Source organism: Anoplophora glabripennis, unplaced genomic scaffold (genome assembly GCF_000390285.2).
Source record: "Anoplophora glabripennis isolate ALB-LARVAE unplaced genomic scaffold, Agla_2.0 scaffold1120, whole genome shotgun sequence".
In the NCBI taxonomy this organism is placed as follows: Eukaryota; Metazoa; Arthropoda; class Insecta; order Coleoptera; family Cerambycidae; genus Anoplophora; species Anoplophora glabripennis.
Window position 1 is genome coordinate 73961 of NW_019417299.1, and position 13965 is coordinate 87925.

At 33.0% G+C, this 13965-nt stretch overlaps 1 protein-coding gene across 1 annotated transcript in view; it reads right to left on the reverse strand.

Annotated features, from left to right (window-relative positions):
- Nucleotides 1-463: 463 nt before the first annotated feature.
- LOC108913696 (4-coumarate--CoA ligase 1-like) overlaps nt 464-13965 on the reverse strand; it is a 20653-nt gene continuing 7151 nt past the window's right edge. Inside the window, exons 5-8 of the mRNA XM_018719289.1 lie at nt 11903-12220; nt 7467-7815; nt 4743-4908; nt 464-722 (exon numbers count right to left, since the gene is read on the reverse strand). Of these exons, the coding sequence (XP_018574805.1) occupies nt 610-722; nt 4743-4908; nt 7467-7815; nt 11903-12220 (946 nt within the window). The 3' untranslated portion in view covers nt 464-609. The remainder of the gene's footprint in view (nt 723-4742; nt 4909-7466; nt 7816-11902; nt 12221-13965) is intronic.

The window sequence follows — 13965 nt, forward strand, 5'->3', positions numbered from 1 at the left end:
TCTTAAGTTAAATTTAAAGTAAATTTATCACGCAGTTGAATAAATTTAAAATAGGCAACTTTGAAATTATCTGTTTCATAGAAAAATGGGTATACTAATTGCGATTTTCTAAAAAAACAATGCGTTTGCAGATATTTTAACAAGAAAATCTTTTTTGTGTTAAAATAAAATTTCACATTGTAATTATGAAACGTAACATACATTGTGAAAAACCTATCAAAAACCTAACCCCCTAAAAAATGTATTCTAATGATCAGATGGTCAAATAATGACCATTGATGTATTGAGTACCCCCTGTACCAAATTTCGATACAATACATTGTTTTCTGAAAAAGATAGGTATGGCGAAAATTTTTATCAACCCCTAAATTTTTTGCATTAATTTCCAGAAGATGTGTAAAAAAATACAAATATATTATAAACATTATTTTATACCTATACAGAATTTATATTATGTGTTTACATTACTATTAATATTTTTGTGATTATGATTTAGAATTTTATCGACAAAAAGTAATTAATTAATTGCCACGTAAAATAACAAAAATATTTGTATTTTCTACTCTAGTGATCTCAGAAACTAACTATAATCCATATAGTCACCCTATATTAGAGTAGTGCTTTCTTTAACTCCTTCTTCAGAATTTTGCCGCTATTAGTTCGTGGTATTTCATTGGTAAATAGCACACCTCCATGTAACTGTTTTTCTGTAGAAACTCTCTCTAAAACAAATAGAAGTATTGGAAGTAAGTTGCTAAACGAACACAATATAATCTTAGTTTAAACAAATATAATATGTTTAGATATAGACATTTCCAAATTTATTTTTAAATATTCAATTCCTATACAGGGTATCGAATGATGAATTGTACATAATGTAGTGGAACAATTTACGCGACTGATAATCTAAAAAAGCCCTTTATTAAAATCATGTATGTCATGTATGGATCTACATAAATTTTTACTAAAAATTTGGGTATAGTTTTTTAACTATTTGTGGGAATTAATTTGTTTTTGGTATACACCAAACAAACTTTGAATGGGGACCATATTTATAAGGAGGCTGACATATTAAGAAACATATCAAAAGATTGTTTTCTCAAATTCCGTCATGAAAACTAATTTTTTTTAACCATTTTTTCAGAATTATCATACTCCGTCGCTGGACAAGGTAGTACAACCTTACATAACCACGCCGCGTGTCTTGGCACCTAAGACTTGGNCTGTAGCGAAAGGCCGACGGCTATGATCATCCGACCGAGTCCCGAGCTCTACTCATCACTACCAAAATATTTAAGCTTTTGTCGTCGCCCAGCAAAATTAGCCGTCCAAAATTTCAAACTTTTTAGATAATGTATATTTAATAATCATATTCACGATTTAACATCTATAGAGATATATATAGATTTTATTTTTTATGATAAAATATTTAAAATATTTAATATGATTGAGTGAGGATTAAGTATAAATTTATTTATAATTTATCTTCCCATTAGCGTCACTCAGGACTAACGACTAGTATGTTGGGAAAAATGCAGTCCTATTTTTGTTTTTTTATTTTTGTTTGATTTTTTTTGTTTTTTATTTTTTATAATTTTATTTTATTTTTGTATTCCTTTCATTTTTTCATTTTAAGTTAAAATAATTTTCAGTTATTAATCTCATCAGACTAATTTTCTATATTAGTAGTCTCAGATTGCTTAAATAAGTTTAAAAATTACAAAATAAACGCTTACAAAATAATCGAGCAAATGTTATAAAATATTAAATTATAGAAAAAACAAAATACAATATCAAAAGATGACGAGAAATTATAAAAACAAGAAAATATACAAATTTTATGAGATGACTTCTTGACAAGATTAGTGATTCCTCATAAGGTGCTACATGATACAATCTGCTGTGAATTCGCTTCATCTCCTTTTGTACATCAGTTTGTGTGGGTATATACTTTATGCTAAATAAGTCTCAGCGCGGAAGTCAATGGAAGTTTTTTGTACAATACAATGTGTGTTCTGTTTTGAATTCAAATTGATAGTCACAAAATTTTTGAATATTAAAATAATGAGTGGATTAAATAATAAAATAAACAATTTTTCATAGGCCAATTACTTCATAGATGATAGAAAAAAATGTTTCATTGATGACATCAACATTAACTTTAAGTAATCACTATGTACTTATATCAATTTTCACAGCTTCAGCAAATACTAAATTGTAAGCTAAGATTGATGATTGATATTTTCTTCATAACATTGCATATTTTATTAAAACTCTTACATTCGTGTTCATTCGTAATGTAGAAAATAAGAAAAATTTATATTTGACCAAAATTAAAAAGGACCCGCACAAACCTTATGGGAAATTCCGTTCGGTCTATTTTAATGAAATTTTGGGAATAGGTTGTTTTTGTTATGAGGAACAAAAGTCTTCATGGGCCCAAAGTTCGATAATGGACAGTTTTCGAGATATTCGATGTTAAAAGTTGATAATGCGAATGCCTGTCAAGCACGTGTTTAAATGCTTATTAGTCGCGCAAAAGCTCCATGAAGCTTCTTAAAAACTGTATAATACGTATATATTCGTTTAGATAGTGTGTGTGTGTATGATAACTTAACCATTCTTCTTGGTCAATTATATATTTTATTTCAGTTATTAGCGTATGATCGAAAACAATCTAATGGTTGTATCCAAAGTAATACCCAAGATAGAGTAGTCGAAACAACTTTAGGATACAGTTTCTCGCGTGTTTTTAAATCACTATTTCAAAATATATATCGAAAAATAGCGTGTTTTTAAATATACTTATTCCATTAGAAAAAAATATTCTTCTTTATTTAACATTGTAGTTTAGATATCCAATCTATCGATGTCGAGAATATTTTAATGTGAAGATATTAGAAATATTATACTATTATTTATGAGTACCTCAAATATTTAGAATGTTGAAAGATATCAGTTTCGTTGGACTTATTGCCAAATAGTTCTTAATTGATATTACTGTTGAATTACCATTCACTTGCAGTTTTTGGTGTTATACTCTCGATATTGCTTTGGTAATTTTTTCATAGGCGTGTTCATTTTATAATTAGCAGTTCAGCTTATTGCAATATAAATTGCTTTCAGATTACAAATACAACGTTATAGTTGCGATCGGGATATGGTTCATTTAAATAGAGTGGTAAATGTAGATGTTTTTGGAAATATTGCTATAAATCGACGATATGACGCAGGTCTCCCTCCAGCAACTGTTACACCTGAGTGTCGAATATGTAATAATTGCTCTATCTACTATTTCAATTTCACGACGAATAGTTTGGAAACAATTATTACATATTCGAGTCTCGGGTGTAACAATTGCTGGAGGCAGACCTGCGTCATTTCGTCGATTTATAGCAATATCTTCAAAAACATCTACATTTACCATTACCACTCTATTTAAATGTACCATATTTCGCGGGGCGAAAGCCCGATCGCAACTATAACATTATATTTGTAGTCTGAAAGCCATTTATATTGCAACAAGCTCAACTGCTAATTACAAAATGAACACACCTGTGAAAAAATGACCAAAGCAATATCCGGAGTTTAACACAGCAAAAACTGCAAGTGAATGGTAATTGAACAATTTTTCAACATTCTAAATATTTGATGTACTCATAAATAATAGTATAATATTTCCAATATCTTCACATAAAATATTCTCTGCTATCGATATCTATAGATTACTCACAGTTGGATATCTAAACTACGATGTTAAATAAATAAGAATATTTTTTCTAACAGTATAAGTAGGTATATTCAAAACCACGCTATTTTTCGATATATATTTTGAAATACTGATTTACAAACACACGAGAAACTGTATCCTAAAGTTGTTTCGACTACTCTATCTTGGGTGTTACTCTGGAGTTACTTTGGATACACACATACGCTATAATAACTCAAATAAAATATATAATTGATCGAGAAGAATGGCTAAGTGTGCTGACCAGATTGCACGTGAATATAGAAGTATTACTATAGTATTACTTCCAGCCTGTTAAAAAGTATACGCATACACACACGCACAAACACACTCACACAAACGAATGGATACGCACTATCTAGACGAATACATATATACGAATTATACAGTTTTTAAGCTTCATGGAGCTTTTACCCGACTAATAAGCATTTAAACACGTGCTTGACACGCATTCGCATTATCAACTTTTAACATCGAATATCTCGGAAACTGTCCATTAGCGAACTTTGGGTCCATGAAGACTTTTGTTCCTCATAACAAAAACAACCTATTCCCAAAATTTCATTAAAATTGACCGAACGGAGTTTCCCATAAGGTTTGTGCGGGGTCTTTTATTTTTCCCATTTTTGGTATAGGTATCGATTTTCATCCACTGTGACGTATTATTGTTTTAAAGAAATATAACATTCATTGTTCTAATGAAACAATTTTCATTCATTTGGGACATTAACAAAGTCCCTTCTGCCCTATACAGTACTACCTACACAAAAACACTTAAAATGTGAAATACTCATAAGACCAAAGCTGTAGCCGAAACTGATTTACGAAAATGAAATGATATTCATGAATTACTCTTTATACCTTTATAAATTTTGTGCTACGATTTTTTCTTACAGTTATGTAGTATTTTTATAATTCCACACTGTCATTACAGTACGTACAGTTCATCATTAAGCACTTTGAAATATTTGTTTACGTGTTAAAACGTACAAACCTGCTATATAGTTTATTATCTCTTGTTCATTAATTTCTGCATTTGGGTGTCGAACAATAAATGCCGTAGGCAGTTCTCCTGACCTCTCATCGGGCTTACCTACCACAGCCGCATCCTTTACATCAGGATGTTTTTGCAAAATATCCTCTAATAGGGCAGGTGGAACTTGCAGAGCATAGTAATATAAAACTATAAAAAGTAGTTAAAAACTATAAAATAAAGTTTTATATAATCATTGTAATAGCCTGTGCGTGAGGAACGTAATAATTAAAACATAACTATAATTAAGGATAAAAAAATAATAGTACATAAAAAGTAATAATTAAATCATAGGCTACTATTATTACGTTTCAATTAATAGTATACAGAGAGACATTGCGAAAAACTTTAAAGAAGTCTTTAAAATAACCAAGAAAAATCAAAAGTAACAAACATAAAGAAACAATTCTTAAAGATTCGCATATATCCGGACACTGAGTATGAATATAATTGTATAGGGTATAGGCTTGTTGAATGATGTACATATGGAACATTTAAATCTATACAATTGAGTCTATACAACGAATCCATCCGCGTGTACATTCCGTTAAGGCAGTCGCTGTTATGAAATAAGAAAATAACGTTATATTGTGGATAGCTTGTCCTCGCGTGTATCCGCTAATATACTATCAAATATAACGAACATTTTTAGATAGAGTGTAATGTAATTTTTGTAATTTTAAGGAAGGTATATTTCTTTGTTTGCCTCCAGGAGATATAGCTGATGACCTTAAAATGTTTAAAGTTACAAATAGTAATGATTTTTAGTCCCCAAGCCAGCGACCTTTTTTCGAACTGATTACAAAAGTCATGAAAACGGTCAGGATCGCTTCGTTTTAACGAATCTACCACGCTGTAAAATTTTTAGAATATGGGAAGGGCGCTTGTCCGCACTGCGAGTACTTAAACCTGTCGTTCTGGGCAGGTTCTCTTTTGTGATTACAACACTCAAATTTTTTATTTGAATTAAAAGAAAATGTGTTAAATAAGAAGCAAATTGGGTTGTCCGACTAAGTAGAGGGCGCAATTGTCGAGTCCGACATCTCCAACATGTCGCTCTAGCGCGGTATGGTTTTCCGATTACAAAACACCAATTTTCATTTTAAATTACTAAAAATTGCCTAAAAAACGTAGTCCATACCTTGTCCGACAAATTTTCAGGCGCTTTTTTCCAGTCCGATAACCAAAACATGTCGCTCATCGCAGGTTAGGTTTTCCGATTTTCCGTATTTTGTAATCCCCTTCCCATATTCTAAAAAATTTACAGCGTGGTAAACTCGTTAAAACAAAGCGATCCAGACCGTTTTCATTACTTTTGTAATCAGTTCGAAAAAAGGTCGCTGGCTTGGGGACTATTTCATTTGCTTCAAAAAACAAAAAAAAATAAAGGCGTTAGATGATGTTTATAAACTCCTTTTGTAGCAAATGTAATGTTACGTTTTCCTTGAAAATTAACTAACTCACATTTGATTGCGAAGTTCAATCTACACTCATACACGGCATAACTTTTGTTTCGGAACTTTATTTCTTCGACAACATTGTAGAATCCTTTTTTAAAATACATGTTCAAAAAATTGATAGTATCCAAAGAAAGTTTGTTATATATATTTTATTTAAGACTGAAGGTTCACTTAAAATATTTAACTTACATACATATTCTGGAAGAAAATATTTGTCAATTGTTTTTGTTTAAAATATGTACTGGGGAAAATAATTTTAGTTATCTTTTAGAAAAGATTTACGTCAAATGTAAATGGTTAGGACATTAGGAGAGAGACTATCAACGACGTCACGTAAAGTGAAACGTTGTTCATTGAATTCCAAATGACTTCAATCAAAGTTACTAATTTGACTGTGAGTCAGTGGCACACCTAAACAGTTATTTATGAGTACTGGTATTGCTTCTAAGTAGTGCAAAATAGCACACAATTGTTGCGGATATGATCGGTCAGAGTACTGTGATTTCTATAGGATAATCTTTTGTAGATGAAGAGTACACTATTACGTATATTCGAGTTGGAGTCAGCTTCAGTCCAAGTTTGTTAGTTAAGGAAATAATAGGGAGCGTTGATTGTTAACTAGAAACGGATTGTAGATTTTACGAGAAGACAGTCATTTAGAAGAACGAACTACTGTAGATAAACTGATAGAGGAACAATATCATTCGTACGAAACGTAAAAACATGTACCATTATACAGTTGCCGATTTGATAAAACACGTTTTGTTTAAACGATACCATCAACAAGGGTAAAACCACCTCTGATATTCGTAGATAACGTTATGAAGAACTTTCACGCTGCATCCAGAGCCAAACGACAGATCGAAAGTTTCAACAGCATCATAATCATATTTACGAACATTTTACCTTTACGGATGGTGAGGAGCGATGGGATATGCAAATGACGAAAATAAGTGAATCGTATTTTTTGGTAAAAATAAGACTGTAGAATTTCAAGTTAGTTCCCAATCCAATTCTGATTACGGACGTAAGTTGAAACAGAATCTGATGAGCACTCCGATATGGATTCAGTTATTTAAAATCTGATTACGAACGTAAATTGGACAAAAATGTCTAGTACGTACAGTTTAGAGATAGAAAAAATGTTAAATAAAAGATTTGATCTAAGTGTCTAAGTATTACCTATTTAATAAAACATAAAAACATATAAAATATAAATACCTACCTGGAATCCTTTGTATTTAATAAGATCTTTAATCCTATCTAAAATAAATAGATATCCTTCCTCATCAAAATATCCAATATCCCCTGTATGTAAATATCCATCTTTATCAATTGTTTCTTTAGTCGCTTTTTCATTATCTATATATCCTTTCATCACCGTAGGACCTTTAAAGCATATTTCACCACTTACAGTAGGAGGAAGAATATTACCAGATTCTGGGTCGATAATTTTTGCTTCATGACCTGGTACCACTTTTCCCACACTTCCAGACTTATAATACTTTGGTGACGTGATCGTTATTGCTGCACATTCCGACATACCATATAATTGACAAATCGGAATTTTGAATCTGAAATTATCACTTTCTTTATAGCATGAAGTAATCTAATAGAGACTATTAGGGGCATACGAAAATTTCTTTTACATGTTAATGAAACAAAACACTTGATAATTTTATATTTTAATACAAAAAATCTGGTGGTGTTCAAAATTCAAATGAGTATTGCGGTCAAAATGATCTCGCTTTTTTTTACGATGGATAGATAATCTTTATGAACCCATTATATTAATTTAAATTTTGTTTCTAGACCTCAATTGTATATTTAAATGTCATCGCCTGGCACTATATAAATAAAAAGTTTAAGGACTGCATCCAAAAATCTAAGAAATTTGTTACTTTTGATCGGGAAACAGGAACCTTGTTTCATTTCAAAACGCTTGTTACATGTAGGTACTTATATTTCATATTTTAGCAAAAGTAGATATTTTTAAGTGGCCAACTTTCACTCGTTTATTATTTCCACTTTCGTTCAAACAGCGGGATTGTAGTCCAACCAATATGTCACAGTCTAATGTTAAATTTACAAAAAATACAACCTAGAAACAAAAAATATGGTAATATAGGAAAAAAATTAAGGAAGATAGTACATTTTTCCTGTGGCACATAAACGGCGAAGTTAACCTAAAAAATTCATAAAAGTCGGTTTTTCGCTAATAAAATAAACTTCTACAATCGAAAAAAGTTAAATGAGAAAGTTGTATCTATTAAAAAACCTATCGATTGGTATTTTTATCGATTGTTATATTACTTTTCGAGATATATCGAAAAAAACCGTCAAAAATCGACTTTTTTTGTTTTTGCTGTATCTCTTACAAATTAAGGTTTTGAAACTTGTTACTTGCTGTAAATGAGTTATATCAATTTTTTGAAAAAAAGGTCATCTCAAAAATCGTCTCTTCTTGCTCGACGAATAGTCGTAGAGAAACGAATCAGGGCTATTTTTTTTCCTTAAGAGTTGTACTTTCATGTTAAAAAAGATTTGATTCATTTCAAGTGCCCAAAAAAGAATGAAAGTGCCTGAAAAAAAGTAAAAATTTTTTCATCGCGTTTTTCTTGAATGAATGTTTTTTTCGATTTTCATTTCTCGATTATGTCTGTTACAGGAATTGATTGCTGGCATTTTTACGCGAATTAAAAAAAAAACGTTGCAACCTTCTGGAGTCGAGATATTTTTGTTTTCAAGAAATTCGACAGGCCGCTGTTTAAGTCCTACAGCGTCTATTCTTACAGAAATTCAAGTTAAAGACTTAAACCGAAGCATTCGAGAGCGGTGCGAGCTTACTGTAGCGGGCGGCGGAGTGGGGGTAACGCTACTTACTTTCAAAATTTTCATTATCTCGACTTCTGAACCACGTACAAAAAGAGAAGAAGAATTGAAACATAAACAGTTCGTAAATATAATTATTCTACTAGACCAGGCAAGTTAGACAATAAATCAGAAATTTTTTTCTGATGAACCGATCGAGTTGCGGTTTTCGGCATTGTCTTCGGAAAAATATCAGGAAAAAAATCTCTCTATTACGGGTGCATAAAGTACATCTTAGAGTGCATCAATTTTTCCGAATTTTCTAAAAATGGTAAAAATTGACTAGTTGTAGAAATTTGGTTTTCGGGGTTGGAGATTCCGAATCTGACCCTGAAAAATATGCCCGACGGCCCTGGGGCCCCCAGGGGGGGCAAGGGGGGCTTCTGTAAAACATCGAATAGCTGAGTAATTGCCATCTAAATTTCCACTTGGGGGATTTTGGGGTCGGAGATTTCGATTCTGACACTGAAAAGTATGCCTGACGCCCCTGAGGCCCCAGGGGGGGCAAGGGGGGGGGCTTCTGTAAAACATCGAATAGCTGAGTAATTTGCCTTCTAAATTTCCACTGGGGTTTTTGGGGTCGGGAATTCCGATTCTAACACTGAAAAGTATGCCTGACGCCCGTGGGGTAGGCATTCTGGAAAACTCGAGAGCCAGCCACATCAGATTTTTGCAATAAAACTGCTCCACCCGCTTACCAACCATGATCTTGTAGGCTTATCTTTACATTGTAACACACGTACATTTACAGAGAGTAGACAAGTAGGGTAAGAAAAACTAACAGGAAATTAATGAGTCGAAAAGAATCCCCTTTATTCTGAGAACCAATTTTCTTTTTATTTTCAAGGCAATTAGTGAGACAACTACTATCATATGTTTATTTAACACTTTCACTATCAATCACAATTTTCATCATCAGTATTGCCATCACTGTCTCCATCACTATCATCTATTATATTTTCGACTATTTCAGGATTGGAACAGTTGGTTCCAAAACAATTTGTACATGCAATTGTGCATGTAATTCCATGCTTCCTGCACCCGCAAGATCTGCATTGTCGATAATCGGATTTTGTCGCCTAATTGTTATGCATTATCCGCAGTCGCACGGGCCCAAGAGATTTTGTTTGAAAATCCATGATCAATGAAATATTCTTCGGTTTTAAGGAATATTTCTTTGATTTAACGAAATGTGTCTCTTGGGAACGGATTGTCCAGGATTTCTCCAATTCTACGATAATTTTTCTCAGTGATAGACAAGCTAAGACTAATGGATATTTTCCATTGTCAGATTCGGAATCCCCGACCCCGAAAACCCCCGAGTAGAAATTTAGAAGGCAATTACTCAGCTATTCGATGTTTTACAGAAGGACCCCCCTTGCGTCGGACATACGTTTCAATGTCAGAATCGAAATCCCCCGACCCCAAAAACCCCCCGAGTGGGGATTTAGTAGGCAATTATTCAGCTATTCGATGTTTTACAGAAGGCCTCCGCTTGCCCTCCCTGGGGGGCCCCCAGGGCCGTTGGGCATATTTTTCAGGGTCAGATTCGGAATCTCCGACCCCGAAAACCCGTGCACACAAATTTCTACAACTTTTAGTGAATTTTTATCATTTTTAGAAAATTCGGAAAAACTGATGCACTCCAAGATGCACTTTATGCACCCGCAATGCAGTTTCGATCCAGCCCCAAAGTGTAATATATAGATTTTTTCTTGATAGTTTTCCGAAGACAATGCCGAAAACCGCAACTCGATCGGCTCATCAGAAAAAAATTTCTGATTTATTGTCTAACTTGCCTGGTCTAGTAGAATAATTATATTTACGAACTGTTTATGTTTCAATTCTTCTTCTCTTTTTGTACGTGGTTCAGAAGTCGAGATAATGAAAATTTTGAAAGTAAGTAGCGTTACCCCCACTCCGCCGCCGCAACTCGATCGATTCATCAGAAAAAAATTTCCGTATTCTGGGTGATTTTGGTCTAACTTGCCTGGACTATACTATGGATTTTGTTATTTGAATGATTTTTATCGTAAAAACTCATGATCATAAACAAAGAGGTGTAATTACGCCTTTTCGTTGTAGATGCGCAGAGAAAAAAATCTTTGTAACACAATCTGTAAGCCCCAGATCATGAGCTACCAGAGCTTGCATGTCCCAAGTTGTTCGTAATCAGAAGGATTTTCGTGGTTTACGTCTTCACACATCCTGGTTAAGGGGTTGTGTGGTTATTGAAGCTTGCTAAGTTAGTTATGCAGTTTCGGACCTCCTGATGTATGAGATTCATATTTCCACAGAGTGAATAGTTCTACACCTTCGCACACCCCGCACATACATTATGGAAATATGGGGTTATTGGGTTACGCAGTTATAGGATTGCGGGATTGTGAAGTTGCGGTACAATGATATCATGAATGCCAATTTTTTTCCAATCACTGAATACTTTCTAGAAGAGTTTCCTGATATTAAGGTCAAAACACGAACCATTCCTGGACTTCTGATTAAATTCGGATTCAGTGCTTCAAAACACCATTAGATATACTGGGCTGATCTGCGGACTGCCGCTCTCTTTTTTTGTGGAACTGTGCAATTCTAACTGTTTTATCAAATTCACCCGAGTTTGAAACTAATTCAGTTTCTGTTGAAAGTATTGAAATATTTATAGATACAGTGAGTTTGATCTATACAGTTATTTGATTTTGATAAATACTGTTTGGCAAAATCAAAACAACGCTCAAAAATAGCTAAAAAGCAATTAAAAATAATCAAGCAATATATACATTTACTTACCTTTGCGAAGCTATATTTTCTACTTCTTTACCAAGAGGAGCAGCTCCACAGAAAATATGCTTTATAGATCTTATGTCATAGTTGTCTACAAGAGGACTTTTTGCTAAAAAGAGTAATAATGGTGGAACTGTTACGAGGTAGCTAATTTCATATTTCTCAATCGATTTTAAAAAAGTATCCGGTTTAAACTTTCGGGAAAATATTATTCTCTTTCCAAGCCACAAATATGCGTACATTAGTAGAAGTCCAAAAACGTGGAACAGTGGGAGAATGCCTAATATTATGGAATCTTCATTTATGTTCAGGTAGTCTGGATCGCTAATAAAATATAAATGAAATTAATATGGTATATTGTGTTTTTATAAAGTTTTAATATCAATTTATGTGGAATTCTTAGCAATCACTGTCATTTCCAGTTTCAATTTTTATATACCGCTGAACAGTCAAGCAAAAGTGAAATTGAATTAAAGAATGAAATGTTTATTTAAAAATGTACGAGTGCGATGAACAAGACTTTCTTCATAAAAAAGAGAATTATAGTACATTTTGTTGATAAAAAAACTTCTACACGCAGAAAACTGCTTTTATACTGCCAATGACAGTATATATACACTATACAGGGTAGGCCAAAAGTACCGGAATGGCAGAATATCTAGGACTATTGAAGGGTTAGGGTAAAAGTAAAGCACTAGAGGTTTAGGATTATTTCCTGGCTATCCAGGTTGGTTATTCTGTTACGCTCGATGACTACTATTGACCGCCTAAGACCGTGTGTTACCCTCGGTGACCACTGTTAATCTTCAATGACCGCCTTTTACATTTGTTGACCAACAGTGACCAACTGTTGCCTTTAGTTACCTCTAATAACCGAAGGTGGCTTGACCTTGAAATGACCGGAGGATAAGAAAATTGAGGCGGAGGTCAAGGTCACCGGTTTAATGCCCATTAAGAGTCCTACAATTATTGTAGAGAACATTTTTCCTGGCTGGTTATTGCTGTTGGGCCACTTTGGGACTTTTTGATATTTAACCTTGATCTTGACCTTCATGGTATTTTCAGGGTCATATCCGAACGTAAATTTTTCCACTCTCTCCATTTCCGAGGTCAAAATTATGGAGTCCCACTTAAAAAAGTTCTTGTGACCTTGATATTGCTTTGAAAGTCATGGTCCAGGTCAAATTCAAGGTCACCATTGGATAGCCAGGGAAAAAGCTTAAATCCCGAGTGCTTTACTTTTACCCTACCCATTGAATATTCCCTGATATCCTGCCATTCCGGTACTTTTGGTCCACTCTATATAATGATATAGTAACAAGAACGATGATACAACTACTAGAATTCAGTAATGAATTAATTGATCCCTACCACTCAATCAAATAACTTTGTATTGAAAGAACCGGATTCAAATCTTGGTCTGCCGAAGAGTACCTATATCAATTGGCGCATTTAGTTTTTAAAAATAACTAGTTAGATGATAGATGATTGTATGTATGTTCAGTGCAATAAAAGGGAAGATTTCCCCGCAGTTATGTTCATAATACTGATAATATATTAAAGGGTCCTATACATAAAACCACGTTTTTAAAAGTTTTTAATATTACAAAAATACACTTTACGTTACGTTGTTTCGCCCAGTACAAAGAGAGTGAATAATGTGAAGTGTGATTTTAGTATTGTACATATTTTCTCTGTCAGTTTGACCCTACTGAAGGCCTAGGAATTGAATAGCAGTGACCATTGAAAAAAAAAAATAGTTATTTCGGAGAATAAAAGAAAAACAAAAGTTGTATGTCATTTTTCTGTCCTAATGGATGCATGATTAATAAAGCAGCATATCTATCAACTAAGTACCACGATATTCCTAATTTGATTCACTGTTAGTATAGAACACTGAAGTCTTTATAAAAATTGGTTATTGCAAGAGTTCACCATTTTCGTTATAAATAATAAAACGTTATACCACGTATAGGTTGCTAAAAATGTTATGATAATTGTTCTAATAATAATAATAATAATTCGTTATAAATAATAAAACGTTATACCACGTATAGGTTGCTAAAAAT